The 20,541-nt window shown below is 51.6% G+C and overlaps 1 protein-coding gene across 1 annotated transcript in view; it reads right to left on the reverse strand.

The window, feature by feature from the left end:
* CDC42SE1 (CDC42 small effector 1) overlaps nucleotides 1–20,541 on the reverse strand; it is a 48,897-nt gene that overhangs the window by 11,612 nt on the left and 16,744 nt on the right. The window contains exons 2-3 of the mRNA XM_024212743.3: nucleotides 9,283–9,614; nucleotides 1,025–1,135 (exon numbers count right to left, since the gene is read on the reverse strand). Of these exons, the coding sequence (XP_024068511.1) occupies nucleotides 1,025–1,135; nucleotides 9,283–9,336 (165 nt within the window). The 5' untranslated portion in view covers nucleotides 9,337–9,614. The remainder of the gene's footprint in view (nucleotides 1–1,024; nucleotides 1,136–9,282; nucleotides 9,615–20,541) is intronic.

Genomic DNA, 20,541 nt, shown 5'->3' on the forward strand with positions numbered 1-20,541 from the left:
AGGCTAGGGACACCATTCCTTACCCATCCTGGCTAATAGCCATTAGCAGACTTAACCTCCATTAATGTATCCAGTTCTCTTTAAAATGCTGTTATAGTCCTAGCCTTCACAACCTCCTCAGGCAAGGAGTTCCACAAGTTGACTGTGCGCTGTGTGAAGAAGAACTTCCCTTTTATTTGTTTTAAACCTGCTGCCCATTAATTTCATTTGGTGGCCCCAAGTTCTTGTATTATGGGAACAAGTAAATAACTTCCTTATTTACTTTCTCCACACCACTCATGATTTTATATACCTCTATCACATCCCCCCTTAGTCTCCTCTTTTCCAAGCTGAAAAGTCCTAGCCTTTTTAATCTCTCCTCATATGGGACTCGTTCCAAACCCCTAATCATTTTAGTTGCCCTTCTCTGAACCTTTTCTAGTGCCAGTATATCTTTTTTGAGATGAGGAGACCACATCTGTACACAGTATTCAAGATGTGGGCGTACCATGGATTTATATAAGGGCAATAAGATATTCTCTGTCTTATTCTCTATCCCCTTTTTAATCATTCCTAACATCCTGTTTGCTTTTTTGACTGCTGCTGCACACTGCGTGGACGTCTTCAGAGAACTATCCACGATGTGCATTACTTTACATTTATCCACATTAAATTTCATTTGCCATTTTGTTGCCCAATCACTTAGTTTTGTAAGATCTTTTTGAAGTTCTTCACAGTCTGATTTGGTCTTAACTATCTTGAGCAGTTTAGTATCATCTGCAAACTTTGCCACCTCACTTTTTATCCCTTTCTCCAGATCATTTATGAATAAGTTGAATAGGATTGGTCCTAAATGAGGGTGTTCACAAAGAGGTTTAATGTAGTTTAACTAATCCACTGCAAATTTACACAGTTAGTTAATTTGGATCAACTTTCCTTCATGTCCCTGTGTAGACAAGCCCTCGGTTTCCTCCCTGCAGTTGCAGTGGGGTATTATTCTACAGATTCTCCTCTGCACCAAATTAAGAAGTAAATGATACGGTACCATGGGAAGGCCCTCGTTAGCTGCCATATCACCTGATCCGATGTGCGTCAGGTGTACAAAATTCATCGGCTCCCCTATCATAGTGCGGTCAATTCGCCTCCTTTTCTTTTTCTGCAGGGAGAACAAAAATGAAGACTTAACAGACACAGAAATTAACATTAGTTTCCTGCTGGCAAAGAGAGATGCATCATTGACAGGCATTTGGGGCACGGAGTGTGCCCACTGGGCTTCATGGCAAGGGCACTTAGTGGGTTAAATAATACTGTTTTGCCCCTTTGTGTGGTTTTTAAGGGCTCTCAAAGTGCATTATGTAGGAGGGAGTGTTTCATCGTGCCCGAGTTACACATGGGGAAACTGAAGCACAGACAGGGACAGGGACTTGGCCAAAGTTGCAGAGGAGTTGGTGGCAGCACCAGGATTAGAACTCACATCCTAGCTGGCTGATTCCTAGAACAATGCAGGCAGCGATTCTGTGCTGTGTCTCTCGAGAGGGAAAGGGGACAACACAGAGCCACATACCCTGCCCTGTGCTGCTCCTGCTCTGGGGAAATTCTCCCCTAGCCACCTCTTCACAGGCCCTTTGCACTGCTGGAATGGCGTTCAGGGGCCAGAATCAGTCCCCTGTGGGCCAGATTCTGCTGTCAGGTCCACTGCTAGAGTCAGCGTAACACCCTGAAGTCCATGGAGTGAGAGCGGAATCTAGCCCAGAGCCCATGAAATGGAAGAAAGTTGTTGGAGTGTGTGTATGTGACAGATTCGTGTCAAGCCTCCAGAGCTTGAGTCATTAAGAGACCCAGAAAGCAGAAGCTCAGCCAGCCCAAACAAGTTTGTCCCCAGAGTGGCTGGGGAAGGAGGGCATCTCAGATGGGAAGGACGCCCGGAGACAGGGGATTCCCCGGTAATCACATGAAATCCATCGCCTGCCCGATCCTCGCTCCATAGAGGATACACTCGTCCTGGCCAAGGGCCCGGCTGATGTTCCCTGACCAGAACATTCCTTCCTGGCCCCCAGACCTGGTGCTGGGGTGAATGAGTGTAGTGAGGCAGCAGATCCCCGAGACCCTATGCCAGCCCCCAAGTTACAGCCTCGTGCCCACTGGCCAGGTGCATTCCAAGGGGTTTTGCTCATGGCTACTGCCAAAGGCAGGCCAGTTAGGCCATGGGTCTGATCTGGTTTGGGTACTTCCTGCGGATTGCGGGCAAACACAAGGAGAGGGAGACACATCCCAGCTGGAGAGTCAGAACCCCATCGGAGAAGACGTCAAAGGATTTTAAGATATCCCAGGGCAGGAGCTTAGACAGTAGCAGTGAGCAAACCTTCCTGCCCTACCGCCAGCCCAAGAGCGGTCGCTGCAGCTGAACTTCCCAACCCACAACATGGGGGCGGGTTTGAGAGGACGTCTATTGTGGAACGAAGGAGGGATGTGGGGGGGAAAATACCCCCACCATTCAAATAGGGTAAGTTAAACCTAACTGCTCTGGAGAGGGAGGGGGACTTCCAAGCGCTAGACACTCCAGCGATAGGTGAGAGACAGATCTAACCACGGCTCGTGAACGTGACGTGGCTACATCTAACCACGCTCAGCTGCCAATGGGGCCTGCGATCCCCGCATCAGATCTCCTGCTGGCCTGCAGCCTTCACTTCTCTGCCTCTGTCAGGTAGCAAACAGTGACTTCACCTCCCCCCCCCCACCACACTCTGCGTAAGTTTTGACAGGATGTCTGGCCACAACGCCCGCTAGCTGTAGAGACCGGCGCTTTGAAGCCGAGAACCCAGGCTGCAACTGTGAGGAAATATTTCAAAATATGCTGTCCTTTCAATAGGAAGCGAGAGGATGGATGCAGAGCGCAGAAAGGCTGCTGCAGCAGCATTGGGATGCCCAGGTTGGAAGCAGCCCGTTCCCTATCTAACCCTTTGGCCAGGCTCCCCTAGCAGCTTAGGGGATCCAGATTGCAGAATACAGGGCCCGGTTCTTTTCACAGTATCGGCGTTGCTTGCATTATGGACAGGATGTGAAACATTCGGCATCAGCTACGGTCAGAGACGGGACTGGACTGGCTGGACCATTGTTCCGCTCCGGGCATGGGCTGGCTCCTCAGCGGGCATAAACTGCAGCGCTAGTCAAAAATGTTTCCAACCAAATGGTTTGCCACCGAAAAATGCTGATTCAACAAAATACAGACATTTCGTGGGAACGTATCGATTTCGTTGAAAATTGACGGGAAGTCATTGAAACTTCTAATTTATAGGGGACATTACAGTTGAAATGAAAATGCAGAATAAAAGAGTCAGAACAGAACACATCAATAAGGTTGTTTTGATGTTTCTGAAACGACGTCTTCAAAATTTCATTGTGCGGCAAAGTTTAAAATTTGGACACTTTGTTCTCATTTGGGACAAAAAGAGGTTTCAAAATGCCAGACGTTCCCATTTCCTGACCAGCTCTAATAAACAAACAGACTTTCCTCCCCTGACTTCAACGGAGCTACGCTACCATGGCATGTGCAGCCCACATCAGCCACAAACGAGAGCCCATGAGGCCAATTAAGTCATCTGGCCTCACCTGAGAGAAAAACGGGCCAGGGTCAACTGAGCTAGAAACCCAGCAGGGGAAGAGTTGGACCAGTATTATAAAGCCAAGAAGCTGAGATCAGAAAGGGGCTGACTGCACAACGTAGGTGCAGTGGGGATAAAGGGAAGAATGTGTGAATGGATTAGAGAATTTTTGAGTAAACGGACCCCGCAGGTCAGAGTGGGGAAAGTTATGTCGAATATCATTTTAACAATGGTACACCACAGGGAAGTGCCATCAGCCCGGCATCATTTAATAGTGGGACAGATCTTCAAAACAAATAAGCACTGGTGTCCCTCTATTTTCAGAGGATTGTGCTGGATGAGTTAGGAGCAGGAATGCTGAGGTGGCCGGAAAGAGCGACTCAACAAAGCACTACTAGAGACTTCAGCCTGGAGAAATGCATGTGGGTTTCAAGTTCTCCGTTGTAAAACAAAAGGATTGTTCTTCACAAAGAGGAAAGCTACGAAGGAATGTAAACTGGGTCTGTATAGAGAACAACTAAATTGAGTTAAAAGGTTTTGATTTCTAGGGGTATATTTGATAGATTACTTTGGAAAGATCATACAGATTGCTAAAGATAAATGCAAAGGAAGGATCAACCTGCTTAAAAAGTCTTGCTGGGACTAATTTGGGGGTGAATAAGAAAACACAGCTGATGGCATACGGAGCCTTAAATCAGACCAGTTATCTATCAGCTATGGCTGCCAAGCTCTTGGGTAAGCATCAAAAGCAGAACTTGATAAATTAGATTGAAAACAAGCACAGGCACCACGAGTTGTGTGTGGTGCATTTATTACAACACCCATAGGAGCGCTACAGGCAGCTGCTAGTGAAATGCCAGTTCCACCACAAATGAAACTACCGGATCTAACTTTCTGGGCCAAAGTTAATGGGGATTACAGTGATGAAACATACCAAACAAGTGTATGAGGATTGTTGGGATTTCAGTAGGCGAACTAAAGCACTTACAACGTTAGAACTCCACATGCCGTCCAATTAAAATGTGGATGCAGGAGTTGAAAGACAAGGAAAAGCTAAGCGAAGTGAAAACTTTTAGTCATGGGAAAATTAGTTATGGATGGAAAACCACATGTCCAAATGTGGATTTAGATTTATTTGATAAACTTACAGATAAATAGGAGACAGTAGGTATAAAAAAAATTAAGTGTACCAGTATCTAGATGAAAAGTGGAGTCGTTTTTGTCAAATATGTACAGATGGGTCCAAAAAAGAAAAACCAGGAAGAGCAGGAAACAGCATATTGTGTACCAAACGTCAGGAATTAGTGCATCTAAAAGAATAACCGATTTTGTAACCATCATGCCAGCCAAACTGGTAGCAACAATGCTGGCACTAAACGGGATCGGTGATGTACAGCCAGCAGTGGCAGCCAGTCATCTTTTCTGACTCAATATCAAGCCTTATTGCAATAACAAAAAAGGGGTGTCGCCGTATGTAGAAGTGATTTAAAAATCAATGAAATGATATTTCGCATAACCGAACTAGAACAGATGGGGATGCAAGTAGCATTAGCTTGGATCCCAGCCCATCTCAAGCTAACAGGGAATGAAATGACAGACAAAGCAGCTAAAAGCACTGTAAGAAATGGGAGGCTTGATACAGAAAAACCCTTCCGTGTGTTTGAGCAACGTCAGTCCAGGTTATTAGAGAGACAAAGTGGGTGAAGGAATCTCTTTTATTGGAGAGAGAGACAGACAAGCCTTTGAGCCCACAGAGCTCTTCAACAGAAGTTGCTCCAGTAAAAGGTATTGTCTCACCCTCACCTTGTCTCGTGAGTAGACAGGAATTCAAAAGCCTAGTACAGCAAAATTTAAGAGAAGAATGCAAAAAATTTGGATCAATTAAAACAAAACAAAAACAAACAACCAAAGGAAAAAGATTTTTTGGATTGTGCCCTAGAGTTGAGGATAATGACATACCTTAGGGCCCGGATGAGAAAAATGAAATGATTTTGTGTGGAGTATTAATCGGCCCCTGTGGTTTGAATGCAAATCTTTTTCGAATCAATAAACACAAAGGTGGACTATGTGTCCGCAGAAGAAACAATGGCTCACCTTTCCTGGATATGGAAGGACTTTGATAAAGAAAGGGAAAAGCTCTGAGGAATTGAAATGGCTCAAGGTTACAAATGTTACATGAGGTTATTTAGGGAAACTACTGGGGAAAGGGGGCACTGTTAGAACGGTGTGGTTCCATTACTCGATAGACACAGGGCAGAACAAGAGACTATAAACTGCTAGGTAGTTGGTGGCGACTATAGACTAACCCGTCAAGCCTGGTTTGCCATGAAAGAAGAGCAAGACAAGAAACCCGGAAGGAGAAGATAGGGAGGCTGGCAGGAAGCAGCCCAGGGAAAGAGCAGAAGGGGCCTGAGAACCTGGATTGCTGGTTGGTAGGGTCCCTGGGTTGGAATCTGCTGGAGGGGTGGGCTGGGTTCCCCGCCAACCACTGGTATTGTGGCGTTGAGCTTCGAGCTGGGGACAGCACTGGGTCAGTGGGTCCTGTTGGAAGGTGTAACCCTGGAAAGGGTGGCCTAAAAGATGAGCTGGCCAGAGGGCCAAGCGCCATATGGGGGTTTACACCAGACCCTCTCTTGGTGCCTGGGAGGAAGGTGGATAGTGCGACAGGGGGAGAAGGATGAACCTGATCGAATCAAACCCAAACTCTTCCTTAGAAGGGTTAATGCTGATACTCCAAGCAGCCCAGGGCCCCAGAGGGAACCAGCTCGCAAGTTTCTATTCGCATTTCAGGGCAGAAGATTATTTTTAGATTTCTATGAGAACTGCCTGTGTGTGGGGGGGTGGGGGGAGGAGGCGGCACAGATGGCTGGCAGCAGAGCAGAAAGGGGAGGCTGGCACAGCAGCAGGGAGCCACACACAATAACTCTCAGCGGTCAGACCTTGGTGCAACCTCTAACTGCAACCTAGTCCAATTGGTGCGTCCCCCACATACCTGCAGAGGAGGGACCACACCCAGCAGCAACCGTGCACCAGGCCTGCCCCGGGCCAGGCACGCCAAGGGTTAAGCACATTCCAGCCCAGGGAAAGAAAGGCCCAAACAAGCTAGTGAATTAATGAAGGCTTTGGAAGTTGGCAGCAAGCGCCGGTGGATTCCTGTCTCCGCGCTTTGCTCCGCGGGAGGGGAACATGGCTCTTATCGCCAAGGGGCCTTTGGTGCCAGGACTAATGCAGCTTTGCAGACTGGTATTCGGCTGGCACTGCTCACCCCCTCCAGTTCCCAGCTGACGGGGCTGCCCGCGCGTGCGTTCATCTGTGCTTGAGGCTAGGGGGAGGAGACAAACACCTAGAGATTGAGCAAAGCAAGCAAAGCAAGCAGATGGAAGGGGAGATGGCAGAGAGCATTGTCTAATGAGTAAAGCACAGGATTGGGCATCCGAACTCCTGGGTTTATTTGCCAGCTCTACCACGTGACTCTGGGCAAGTTACTTCCCTTCCCTTCTGACCCCCTAGAACTCGATACCCTGCTCCCCTCCTCCACTGGCCTCTGTCCCTCAGCACCACCTTACTCCTCTTGGTGCGAGAGCCTTCTCCTCTGCAGCCCTGGAACAGCCTCTCTGTATCGCTCTACCCCCCTCTGAAATCCTGGGACATGTGCCGGGGGGGCAAAACCTCTGCATTAACACCCACGGGCTTCCTCCCTTGCTCCAGATACCTGCTCCTCTGGGCTGGCCAGGATAAGAGCAGAGGGGCGCCGATTCCCTACAAACTGCTCCTCTAGACGACGATTCAGTGCAGAATAGGGGAGCCAGGAAAGAAGATGCATTAGCCCCCTGAACAAACGCTGCCCGGGCTGGAGCAAGGGAGCAAGACAGCCCTGGACACGGATGAGGTGGTGACGTTTCAGTGGGCAGAGTTAAATCCAGCCAGAATGTTTCACAGCGTGGTTCTAGTCTGAAAAGTGACTCAGAAAAAAAGGCTCCTTCCTAAGCAAATGGTCCTGCCCCCTGCATGTGTATTTAGAGTCTTGGCCGCTTAGCCCTACAGACCCAGCGCCCAGCTCTGGGAGGGTGAGCTAGGTTCTGTTCCAGCTCACCACCAGGTTAGTTCATTCCTGCTGCAGAAGCTTTAAGCACTCACGATGCACGAGCTAGTGCCGAATCCAGCTCACTCTCCCAGAACCGTGACTTAAAACAGAGTATTACTTCTACACTGAGCAGATCTGAACTGGAGTCATTGAGAGCAAACAAACAAGGGGAGCTGCATGATACCTCGTTTGGGAAGCTGCTTCTCTGAACTGAGCCCAAATGGGGCTAGGAAACGATTCTTGTAGCTTTGCTGCCTAAAATAAGAGCAACCAAGTCTCATGCTTCAGGGCTGACTGAGGCAGGGGCCAGGAAGGAATCTCTCTCCTGCAGAACTGCACAATTGGCCAAGCATAACGGGGGGGCTTCTCCCTTGCCTCTTTCTGCGGAGGCAGCAGATTTCAGCATTAGATGGCTCAATGGTCTGATCCAGAATGCAGGAGACAGGTGATATGGATTTGGAGCTGCTCTGGAATCGATGACTACTGTGCGTTGACCTGATTGTTGGGATGTTACTGTATGAATATATTGGTTTAATTCAAGGCGGGGGAAGGGGGGCAGAGAAACAAGCAGGAAGGCTAAGAATGGCTCTAGATAGCCACCCCTCAGCAAACACCTAAGAGCTGTTAAGAGACAACGGCAGATCTGTTAGCTTGATGATTTCATCTCCGGCACCAACCAACCTACAACTACACCAACTGCACCGCTGTCACAGTTTAGTGTAAAACACTGCCTACTCTAAGAAGAGGGTCTCCTATCGCTGCAGTTAATCCATCTTCCCGACAGGTCGTAGCTCGGAAGCACTGTCTGCGCCGCTGATTAGGTCAGGTTAACTATGTTGCTGGGGTGTGTGTGGATTTTTCACATCCCTGACTGACGTAACTTTTCACTGTAGACCAACCCTTAGACACAGGCACCTGGGGGGGGTGACTGAAGAAGCTACGCCTGCCTCGTTTACCATCGGGGACGCCTGTAGCCTCTTCCACAATCCTTTCCTCCCTTATGCTTTGTTCCTACAGCTAAAAACAACCGACGCTTTGGTCCCCGACTTCTGAAGGGAAGAACCGCAGCTGTCCAAGCTCTGTCAGCCCCACTGGCTAAGCACAGGATGTTGTAGCCTAGAGCCCAGTCTAAGGCCTCGTTTCCATGGGGACGCTCAGGAAAGTTAATCTGAATTAAAAAATTCACGCCTCTCCGAGAGGTGGATGTCACTACAGTTCCTGTCACTGTAGTAAGTCTCTACACTCCGTGTAGTGTTTCTAGCATAGACAAAGCCTGAGCATCCCCATGTAGACAAGGGCTAAGGGTGCAGAACTGCAGAATTCCAGCCCAGGAGAGCCCGGACACCGGGGAGGTGGGGTTTGCACTCCAAGATGCAGCTAGCTCTGTAACCATGACAACGGGGTGGGTTGACAGATGTTCTCCTCCAGATTAAGTGGAACAATGAACCGATCGGGTAGGGCAGGAGTCGGGATGAAGTCAGGGTACTAGACTACAGGGAGCAATAAGCTGATCCGGTAGAGCAAACCCCATGTGGCCATGTTGCACTGTACCTCCCTCCCACCTCGTCCCAAGCTGACAGCATCAACAGGTGACAAGTTTACATGGGAGCGACTTACCGGTTGTGGTTTCTCTACTACGCAGCAGCCAAGCTTGTGCCAAAAGTCACTCATATTCGCAGAGGCTTCCAGTTTTTCTTTTTTTCCCCCCTTCTGGTCGCTCCGCTTCCAGATGTGGTCAAGGCTCCTCCGGCCCCCGGCTTCACTCCCACTTGAACTGGGAGGGTTTACACCCAAGAGAAATGGCAGCCCAGGCCCAGCTCTGAGTCACTCCATGGAGCAGGTGTAGTTGGTCTCGGCTAGGAAATCCCAAGGGAAGCGGGGGAAGGTCACTTTCCCCTTCAGCTCTCAGGGTCGTGTGTCACCGTTCAGGTCCCCTGCGCTGGCCACACCTATCACAGAAGGAGAGATTTGGTTAGGAGACTTATCAGGATGCATCAGAGCACGGGCAGTCTGTGGGGCACAACTCCATTCCAGCTACACCCCACCCTGCGTGCATCCCATGACTGGGGTACCATCATCTCCAGAGGGCTGGGTTACAGCGTCTCCTCCATCCAGGGCACTGTGGCAGAGAAGAGAATGACTCAGTCAGCCCAAGCAGACATAAGCTGGAAATACCCGTCCACTGAGGTCTCCAGCCGTCTCAGAGGAACACAAAGAGCCCTAAAGTTACTAGGCTGCACGTCATGTAGCTTCCCCCACGCCAGCCAAGGTAGCCTTCCAGGAGCACACTTTCCCAAGTCCAGAGGTTGTGCTGTTGGTCAGTTAAACAATACATCTGATTAACAGATCTCATGCTTCAGGGCACAAGCGGCAGGGGTCAGGAAGGAAACCTCTTACCCCATGGGAGAGCATTGCACAATTTTTTAGCTTTTGGAATTCCAGTAGGGATTGGTCACAGCAGGAGGCAGGATATCAGACTAGACGGACCCGTGACGGTATCTGGCTATGGCAAATGCTGTGTGCGGAGCAGGGAAGTGGGGGCAGGACTCCTGGATTCTGTTCCCACAGCACTGGGAGAAGTGTGGTCAAGTGGTTGGGGACCCAGGGGAAAATGCCTGAAAGTTTGGATTCCATTCCCAGTTCTGCCACTGACTCGCTGCATGACTTTGGGGTGAGTCACTTTCCCTGATCCGCGCCTCGGTTTCCACATCTGTAAAATGGCTGCAACATGCACGTTGAGTTCTGTGCACACAAGAAGAAGGCACCCTAGAAACGCAGCATTACTAGTCACTGAACTCTGCTCATTTCTTCTGCAGTTTGGGGGTTGTTTCAAAGCATGTCTTTTAGGAAATACATTAAGATTGAAGTCCTATGGTCTACCCCAGGGGTGGCCCAGCTGCAGGTCACAGGCCACTCTTTTACGGTTAAATGCGGCTCACGGAGCCCCCCCATTCTCCACCTACCAGAGCTCGGGGCTTCTGCCTTGCGGCGGATGGTGGGGCTAGGGGCTTCTTCCCGGGGGGGGGGGGGGGGAAGGTCTAGGGCAGTGGTTCTCAAACTTTTGTACTGGTGACCCCTTTCACATAGCGACCCCCCTTATAAATTAAAAACACTTTAAAATATATTTAAAATTAATAATCCTGGATGCAAAGCAGGGTTTGGGGTAGAGACTGATAGCTCATGTCCCCCCCCCATGTAATAACTTCGCAACCCCCTTAGGGGTCCTGACCCCCAGTTTGAGAACCCCTGGTCTAGGGACTTCTGAACCCGGGCACATGCCTCCTGTAGGGCTGGGCTTCAGTACCCCAAGCCCCCCCGCCCTGCCGCAGGGCAGAAGTGCCGAGCAGGTGTGCCTGGCTCTCTAACTTCTGAAGATGATCATATGTGGCTCGGAGGATCGGTAAGTTTCGCCACCCCTGGACTTAGATCACAGGGATCACCCTTCTGGGCTTAAAACCTATTAAGATTTTCTACCCTTCTCTCTCTCTGTCACACACCCACAGCGCAACCCGCATCAGAAACAACACACCCCAGCAAATACCCTAGAAACATCTGCTGTGCCCGGGGTTGGGGTTCACAACCCCCGCAGGCTCCCAAACGACTGACATCCCCCAGCGCCGCTCAGCTCGGCTTCTTTCAGCTCGAGCGGCTTTCGGTTTGCCTTGAGAGGAGGTGCGAGGTCTGCTTCTCAGAGGCTCTGGGTGGGGTGGCAGCAATCTCCAGACACAGCCGCAACCACTTCCTGGGCGGCAGCGGCAACCCAAAGCTCTAAACACCATGTCAGCGAGTTCCCTTGAACTCTCTCTTTGCTCCCACTTGGTGCCATTTTAAAGCCTCCTACAACGTGCCCAAAGGATCGGAAAGATCGGCGGCTACGTCGGTGGGAAGCTGCGCCAGGATGGGGTGAGGGGGGGTTGCCCAGAGGGGCACATGAACGGAGAGAGGAAGAGAGTGCTCACAAATGCATTTACTTTATTGACAACGTCTTTCAATATGAGCTTTAGCTTCGCTAGCCCTGGAGGCACGTGCTGTTCTCTGACAGGTCTGCAAAGCTGCCCTCTTCCCGGTGAGCTTGACACGCCCTGCTCAGCCCCCAGCATGGCGGGTAATGCGGCCCTGGCCACTGAGCGAGTGGGACGCCCCTGCGCTGGCCCGCACCGGGCGGCTGGGCGGGTTGGGAACACGCCCTTTGTTGGTGGCAGTGGTTGAAGCCAACGGCCCAGCTCCTCCATTCAGATACGCTGACCCCTTGTTCCTGAGCCACGCTGGCTCAGTGAGGGTCGCGGCTTCCCATTCCTAGGGCTCAGGATTGACTCCTTCCCTGTTCAGATCCAGGGATCCCACCCCCGCCTCGCCCAGCAGGACGGGTCAGCGACGCTCCGCTGCAGCGCAGGCGAGGAGAAAAGAGTCGACAGCTGTTCCAAGCTCCCCGGCGCGGAGTTATTCAGGGCAGGGCCTCTGGGAGCAGCGAGCATCATTGCTCCAACTGCTGAGCCTGCGCTTCCCAAGCGGGCGGCGCAGCGAGGAAGCGGGCCAGGTTAGAACCGGCCGGGATCCTCAGCGATGGTGGTCCACGAAACGAAATGCCCACGCTGCACCTGGCCAGCTGTGCGGGCCCATAGGATGCTACACAGGTGGCTCCGTGCGGAAGAGCTCTGCATCCATCAGTTCACAGCGGCCCTTTCTCTCCTAGCTAGATAAAGTTCCTTACAGTTTATTGCTCATGGGCAAAACCTCACACACCCAAATCCCGTCTCACTGGATGTGAACGTTAAAGCTCCCGGGGCGTTAAGAGTAGGGATCTGCCCTATTTTCCTTGGCCAGAATTCCTCCTCTCCCTACAGTTGCACCTATCAATTGCCACCCTCCGCCCCAGAGGCGGCTGCATGTCCGTGGGGCTGCATATACACATGATGAATGATGCTATAGAAAGAGACGATATTATCGTTACGGGGTAGACGAAGATCCCATCTGACCCCTGCAGCAATCAGCTGACCCCAGGAAACGTGAGAGTGGCGAATAGCTACCGGTGTTGTGGGACATCCAGCCTTTCACCACATATCAAGAGAGCTGATGCATACATGGAAAAACAATGCACAGTTCCTCGCTCTCATTCAACACTTTCCATCCAGAGAGCTCAAAGCGCTTTGCAAGGGCCGGCAAATATCACCGTGCCCGTTTTATAGACGGGGAAATGGAGGCACACAGACTGGAAGTGACTTGCTCAAGGTCACACAGCAGAGCCTAGGACAGAACCCAGGTCTCCCGAATCCCGTGCTCTAACCACTGGGCCGCACTGCCTTCCCGCATGGCGCCAGCTGAAACTCCCCTGAAAAATCCACTGACTTTTTGCTTTGACTCAAATGTTTGACTCAATAAGGAAAAGAACAAAAAAAGAAAAGGAAACATGATCAGCACTAGCTACTCCGTGCGGCTGACTCTAATCCTCAGCGGCGAGGGCAGGAACATGTCAGAACAGGAGTGGCCATCACGGAAAAGCAAATAGTGAAACTGAACTAACCAGGGACTGAATCCGATGCCCTAGATCCAGCAGCTGTTGAATCGAGACATCAAACAGAGGCCTGGCCACTCCTGGTCATTAAAGATCCAACCCACGATGCTCATCACAAGAGTTAGACTGACTGGATTTGCAATTTGCAATAACTGTGGTTTGTTTCCCATCCCTCTGATTTCAACCAGAAAAGATCCAGTCCTAAACTTGTGCTGAGAGGCTGCTAAAGAGATACCACGCTGCTTTCAGCCCCAGAGGTGGCTGCATTTCAGGGACCGGTGAAGCAATGTCTGGACGGCTCATTTATAAACCACTTTGGGGTGAAAGGCACAACATTGTTTAATAAATCCCCTGAGATCCCGTTTGCCTTTGGCTTGCCCCGTGGTGGTGGCAGCATGTCCTATTCAGAACACGCCTGGTGACATGCAGCTTAGACGGTTGAGTTTCAAGAGAATCTGGATTAGATGTGGTCAGAAAGCAGGTATTTTTTTCCCCTCACGGAAACTTTGGATCCTCCCCCCCCCACACACACACACCAATTTGTTTTCATCAAAATTTTCCACAGAAGCGTTTGAATTTTTGGCTGAAAAACAAAATCTTTCCATTCTGAAATGCTGCCGCAGTGCCTCATGGGAGTCGTAGTGCAGTTAGCTCGTGCTCCCATTCTTCTCTCAAGGCCAGGCACCCTGGTAGGACAACATCTGCCATCACCAGGGTGCATCATGGGAGATGTAGTCTGGCTGGGAACTGCCGCCCGTTGATGTGAATGGGGACACAAGGAAACCCAGCTGCAACTGTTTTAACGCTGGAGAACCTGCAGAAGTGGATGGCTTCCTCAGCCCTAAATTGGAGGGGGCGGGAGAGATATTTTCATAGAATCATAGGGTTAGAAGGGACCGCAAGGGTCATCGTGTCTAACTCTCTGCCAAGATGCAGGATTTGTTGGGAATAAACCATCCAGGACAGATGGCTCCAGCCTCTTGAAAATCTCCAGCAAAGGAGCTTCCACACCTCCCGAGGCATCTGTTCCATTGTCCTACCATGCTTACAGTTAGGAGGTTTTTCCTGAGATTTAATCTAAATCTGCTCTGCTGTAGTTTGAACCCACTGCCTCTTATCCTGCCCTCTGTGGCAAGAGAACAATTTTTCTCCATCTCTTTTATGGCAGCCTTTCAAGTATTTGAAGACCGCTATCATATGCCCCCCTTAATCTCCTCTTTTCCAAACTAAACATACCCAGTTCCTTCAGTCTTTGCTCAGACGGCGCTTGCATTCCATCCCTTGGATCACCTTTGTCGCTCGCCTCGGGAGCCTTCCCAGTTTCTCTACATCGATGACCAAAATTGGACACACTACTCCAGCTGAGGCCTAACCAGCGCTGAATAGAGCGGTGCTATCACTTCCCGGGACTTGCCTCTGTTAATGCAATTCAAAATGGCATTTGCTTTTTTTACAACAGCATTGCATTGATGACTCATGTTGAGGATGTGATCCACCACAACTCCCAGATCCTTCTCAGCAGTGCCGCTATGCTTCCCTAACACAAGAGAAGAGAAACCAAATGCACAAATATAGACTGGGGGGATAACTGGCTTGGCAGCGCCACTGCTGAGAAGCATGACCCTTACATTGGTCATGGTTGAATTTCGTTTTGTTGTCTAAAGCCCAGTTCTCCAATTTATCAAGATCCCTCTGAATTTTAGCTCTATCCTCCAAAGTGTTTGTAACTCCCCGCCCCGCCCCTGCAGCTTTGTGTCATCTGCAAATTTGATCGGGATGCTCTCTAGTCTTACATCCAGGTCATTAATAAAGATGTTTAACATCAGACCCAGAACAGATCCCCTTGGAACCCCACCTGAGACCTTCTTCAAATCTGACATCATTCCATTAATAGCTACTCTTTGTTTGTGATTATTGGTTAAACAATGTATCCACTTAATGGGCTGCATTTCTCCAGTTTACTTACGAGAATGTCATGTGGGACTGTGTCTAAAGCCTTGCTGAAATCCAGGTACATTATGTCTACCACGTTCCCCCATCCATCAAACAAGTTACCTTGTCAGATAAGGAAATCAAGCTGGTTTGGCATGATTTGTTCTTGGTAAATCCATACCGGGCCGGCTGCTAGTGCTCGCCCTTCGTTTGCTAATTGAATGTTTCATACTTTGCTCAAGTGGCTTCCCTGACTGGTGACCGAGTATTTGAGTGAAGCATTTTTAAAAATTAGAGAGATTTTAAAAAGATGGATTAAAAAAAATCCCCCCCCTCCCTTCTCCTTTAATCAGATTTCAGCTCTCTGATGTCAGAACCCTTCCAGCTCACCAGTCATCTTTAAAGTATTCCCAGGGCGGGCAGGTGACCAGCATAGACGAGGCCCAGAAGGGCCCAAGTCCACTGCTCCCCCCCTTTGCAGGCCACCTTTAAATTCATTAAACAAATACACAAACTGCCAGACAAAGCAGCTCCCCATCTTAATAAGATTATTCTTGTGCAACGACACATTCTCAAAAGGCCTTTTTTTTTTTCTGTGCTCCTTCCTTCACCAGTGAGGCAAGCGCTAGTTCCCCCTAGAGAAAGATCGGGGAGAGAGACAAGGCCTCCCGCTCTGCAAATGGCTGTCCGTTCAGATAACAGGAAGCTGCTTTCAGTGGAGCGGAACGGGGCTGCATTTTATTTTCTCTCTCTCGAACATCAACAAAAGCGTTTCCCGTGAGGTCTGCTCTGCAGGGGGAGGTTTTTCAGGCCATCGCCTCCCATTATTGTCCCCATGGCTCATTAACCTGGCGTGTCAGTCGACCGACTCCTGGTGTGTCCTGAAACCACCCCCCGGCACTCCAGTCCCTAAGGCATCACGCTTCCTGCTACAGAACCCGAACTGGGGTTGGCAATTCCCCTGCCGCGTCTGGCTGAATCATTCCAAACCGACCGTGCTACGCCTGATGCTGCAGCGTTATTTACCTCGCAGGAGCTCCAACAGACTCCAGGCGAGATCGAAGCCCCGTGGTGCAAGGTGCTGTACAAACACGTGCGGCGAAGACTGCTCTTGTCCAAGCAGCTCACAACCTACAGAACAGTGGTGGGCAACCTGCGGCCCATCAGGGTAATCCGCTGGCGAGCCACGAACAGTTTGCTTACACTGACTGTCCGTAGGCACGGCTGCCCGCAGCTCCCAGTGGCCGCAGTTCGCCGTCCCCAGCCAATGGGCTAGAAGGATCACCACCAACAGGCGGATGCAGCAAACTCTGCCCCTCCCCATCTGGGAGCAGCGATCCGGTTCTGCTGAGCAGTGGCTGGGCGGGTCAGCTAGCCAGCCTGGCGTTTGTTTGCAGGCCTCACAGCAGAGAAGGGATTGGCAGAACTAGGGCGTAGCTTTGCCCAGGCAGAGGGGGTGGCATGAGACACAGCGGGAAGGCGCTGGCGGGAAAATTTGGCACGTGGGCAGGAGAGGCTGGTGTTGCTGGCAGAGCGGAGGCAGGGGAGGAGAGGTCAGGTGAGAATAGGCCACGAAGGGCCTTAAAGCAGAGACCAGATTCTGAGCCTCTTTAGCTCGTTCGACTTGGGGTCGCGTGCACGGCCCACCTGGCGGGAGCTCGGCACAGCTCAGGATCGGGCCCCGAGTCGGCCATTCTTGCAGGGTCACTCGCTCTGTCCAGACACAGCGGGGATGACGCTGAAGGGGAGGCTACTGGACACAGACCTCGTGTTTCTCTCGCTCCCGCCTGGCTCGCTCAGCCTGCGCTAGCTACTATCCGCACACAGGGTCGGACCCAACGCCTGCACCGAGGGACCAGACAGCAGGAGGACTGGGTGTTGTTCGCACAGGGCTGTAGGGGTGCCCGGGACTTGACGGAGTTACAGGCGCGGTGTTCCAACAAGGTTACAACCCCAACAAGGCATATCACAGAGATCACACCACCAGAAGGGCCAGGCCGGGGCCTGCGGGGAGAACATGACACTCAGCAGCCAGAGATGAGCTTGTGGTTAGAAAAGTGACTCAGCAGAGACAACAGCTTGGGTGTCTATATTTATGCTTCTTAGGCGACTCAATGCCTCCCCCCCCACACCCGCCGCCTCTCTCTAGCACCTCCTGACTTAAGGATCTCAACGCGCCCAGGAGACAGACGTTATTCCCATCACCCCCTTTACAGACTGAGTAGAGGGCGGGGAAGTGACTGGTCCAAGATCAGAGGGGAAATCAGCAGCAGAACAATGGTGCTTCGCTTGAAGGTTTAAAGGGTTTTTCGGGTGGCGGGGAGGGGCGGGGCGGGTTATGGGGGATGTTAAGTTTGCCACACTATGATCTCCACGCGGAGCTGGAAATCGCAGCCGCGTTCCTTCCACCGCCGACGTTCCCCTCCCCCCCCAACGATGCTGCTGTCGGAGGTCCTTTAGACGATGCACGAGTCGGAGCAGATTCCAGCTCACTCCCTCACAGCTCTATCAGGGATGAATAGGAATTAAAATGGGTTTGCCTCATTAAGGGAAGCAGGTACCGCTCAGAGCCGGGGGTGGCAGCAGCCGAGAGCGAGAGGTGAGCAGCAGCTGGGTACGACCAGACCTCTTCCTGATCTTGCTCCCTTTGGAGCCAGTGGGAGTTTTGCCGATGGATTTCAATAGGAGGAAAGTCTAGCCCTGCAGAACGCTTCATCCTTCCTCCTGCTTAGGGGTCCCTCCACCCCTGCACTTGGCCTCTGGTTTCAAAGAGATTACATCTCCCTGTAGCCACCATCAACAGCCTCCAGCCACGGTGAAGGGTGTGGTTCTGCTTAGAGGGCCGGTGCTTTTGCACAGCGTGCGTGTGTGCACGCACCGCCACGAGGGCTCTGCCAGACACCTCAGCGCGGTCCCGCCTGATTTCCACCAGTGTAAGGGCACGTCTTCACTACCCGCCGATCCGGCGGGTAGCAATCGGTCTATCAGGGATCGACTTACCGCGTCTAGTGAAGACGCGATAAAATCGATCCCTGATGGCTCTACCGTCGACTCCGGAAATCCACCGCGGCAAGAGGCGGTAGCGGAGTCGACGGCGGCGCGGCAGCGGTCGACTTGCCGCCGTCCTCACAGCCAGGTAAGTCGACCTAAAATACGCCACTTCAGCTACGCTATTCACGTAGCTGAAGTTGCGTATCTTAGGTCGACCCCCCGCTGTAGTGTAGACCTAGCCTCAGTGAGAGGAGACTCCAGCCCAGGGAGAGAACAGGACGTTGCACTGGGGATCTGTCCAGGGAAGAAGATCCACCCATGCAAAGACCAAAACAAACCCTGACAAACGGGGCTATAAATAGCCTGTCCCTTCCTGGCAGGTCTTCGAGGTTAAAAAGTTTAAATTCTAAACGGAGAAGGGGGAACTAAATCTATATTTTCAGCTGGGCTCTGGGCACTGACTCAAAGCCAGAACAACAAATAAACAGAGGGGAGGTCAGCAGGCCAGACAGGCAGGGGGAGAAAAGGGGGGTTTTCATGTGGTTACTGGCTAGAACCCAACACTCCAATCCATAATTCTGCAGGGCTGGAGGGTGCGGTCAGGGGTTTTTCATAACCTTGGAGATCTGGGAAAGACTTTCTGGATCCTCCAGCTCAGCGCGGGACCGTTCCCACAGGCATGGGCTCCACTTCTCTTCTACAAGCGTGACGGCCGAATGACCCCTGGTTTCCAGTGCTCGGAGAAGAGGATCGGGCCCTGTTCCTGCAGCACTAACCCATCCTGGTTCAAGCTGTCTCCCACTCCCGTGCCCTGGGGATCGTCTCCGCCGAGGCACCAACCCGGATTGTGGAGCCACCAAAGGAGGACTGCCCCACCTCAGCAAATCCAAGGAAGCCTGGGATAAGACTTGGGAGGTCTAGTGCCACACCCCAAGTCCCACCCAAACCTGGATTAGCTGGTGCTGGTGTCTGTAGCCTGGCGGCAGACAAATGAGTATGGGCCTAGCCTGGAAATCTGGGTTCTAGTCCTGGCCAGGTAGGTCCGTGCCTCAGTTTCCGCCATCTGTAAAATGCCGAGAACGATGCTTGAGAGCTGAAGGTATTATGATGTGGGTGAACGTGAAGGAACTTGAGGCCTTGGGGCACACCAGCAATTCTGTGTCAGACTTTGCCACACACACACACACACACACACACACACACACACACACACACACACACACACACACGTGTAGTGCCTTAACTATACACAACGCCCCCACCCAGCGTGGACACAGTTAGTACTTCTATCCACATAGCTTATTCCCATTTGGCCTAGTCCCATTATCCTGGGACTCAGCAGACCTGGGGTCTGTTCTCGCTCTGCCACTGGGTGACCTTGGGGAAGTCACATCCCCGCCCCATGCCTCAGTTTCCCCACATATAAAATGAGGGCAATGATACCGACCTGCTTTGGAAAGCGCTTTGCGATCTGGGGGCTGGTCTACCCTGGGAACTCACCTACAGAAGGGCTAGGTGGCGGTGGTATTTTTACCAGCATAACCGAGTCTGCCCTTGGGATTGCAGCAGGATATTTATATCGGTAAAACAATCACACCCCAGCATAGTTCTACTGGGAAACACTGTCTGTAACCCAGGCCTTAATCAGCCAAAAGGAAAAACGTTTCCCAGAGGCAGGGGAATGAGCGCGAGCCCTTTGCTGCGTCACGCCAGCCCTTGCCGCACGCAGGTCCAGGGGGGGGTTGTTTTGATTACACATTGGGAAACAGGAAAGGTCACTTCCTCTGCCCTGGCAGCTCGAGTGCAGCAGACTTGAAAGGGAGCCTTTGGCGTGTTTGCCGGCGAGGCTGGGCCGTGTGCTTCCTGACTTGGGGGGGCGGGGGGAGAGAGTCACCTTGCCTTTACATTTGTCGCAGGCCCCTCCTGGGTGCCTGCTCCAGCCAAAGCAGCAGAGACAAAAAGACAGCCGTCGATTTCAGTGCCACATTCTTTGATTTACACCACGGCCCCTCTATGCCACCAGAGTGGCAGAAACCACTCCCCGAGAAACGCTGGGCACAGCTAGTCTGGGGCAGGCATGAGGGCTCTGTGCCAGTTTTTAAGTTTTAAGTAATGGAGATATCCTATCTCCTAGAACTGGAAGGGACCTTGAAAGGTCAGAGTCCAGCCCCCTGCCTTCACTAGCAGGACCAAGTACTGATTTTGCCCCAGATCCCTAAGTGGCCCCCTCAAGGATTGAACTCACAATCCTGGGTTTAGCAGGCCAATGCTTAAACCACTGAGCTATCCCTCCCCCCGTAGCCAGCCCTGCTCCCAACCCAGAGGGCAGATGAGGGGCGTTCGGCTGGAATTCACTGCACAGGGGCTGAGAACCTGCTCTGGCCCTAATTCAGGGCAGCCGCTGAGGGCTGGGAAGGGCCCCGCCCGGCCCCAGAATAGGG

Source organism: Terrapene carolina, unplaced genomic scaffold, assembly GCF_002925995.2.
Source record: "Terrapene carolina triunguis isolate 2854851 unplaced genomic scaffold, T_m_triunguis-2.0 Scaffold227, whole genome shotgun sequence".
Lineage (NCBI taxonomy): Eukaryota > Metazoa > Chordata > Testudines > Emydidae > Terrapene > Terrapene triunguis.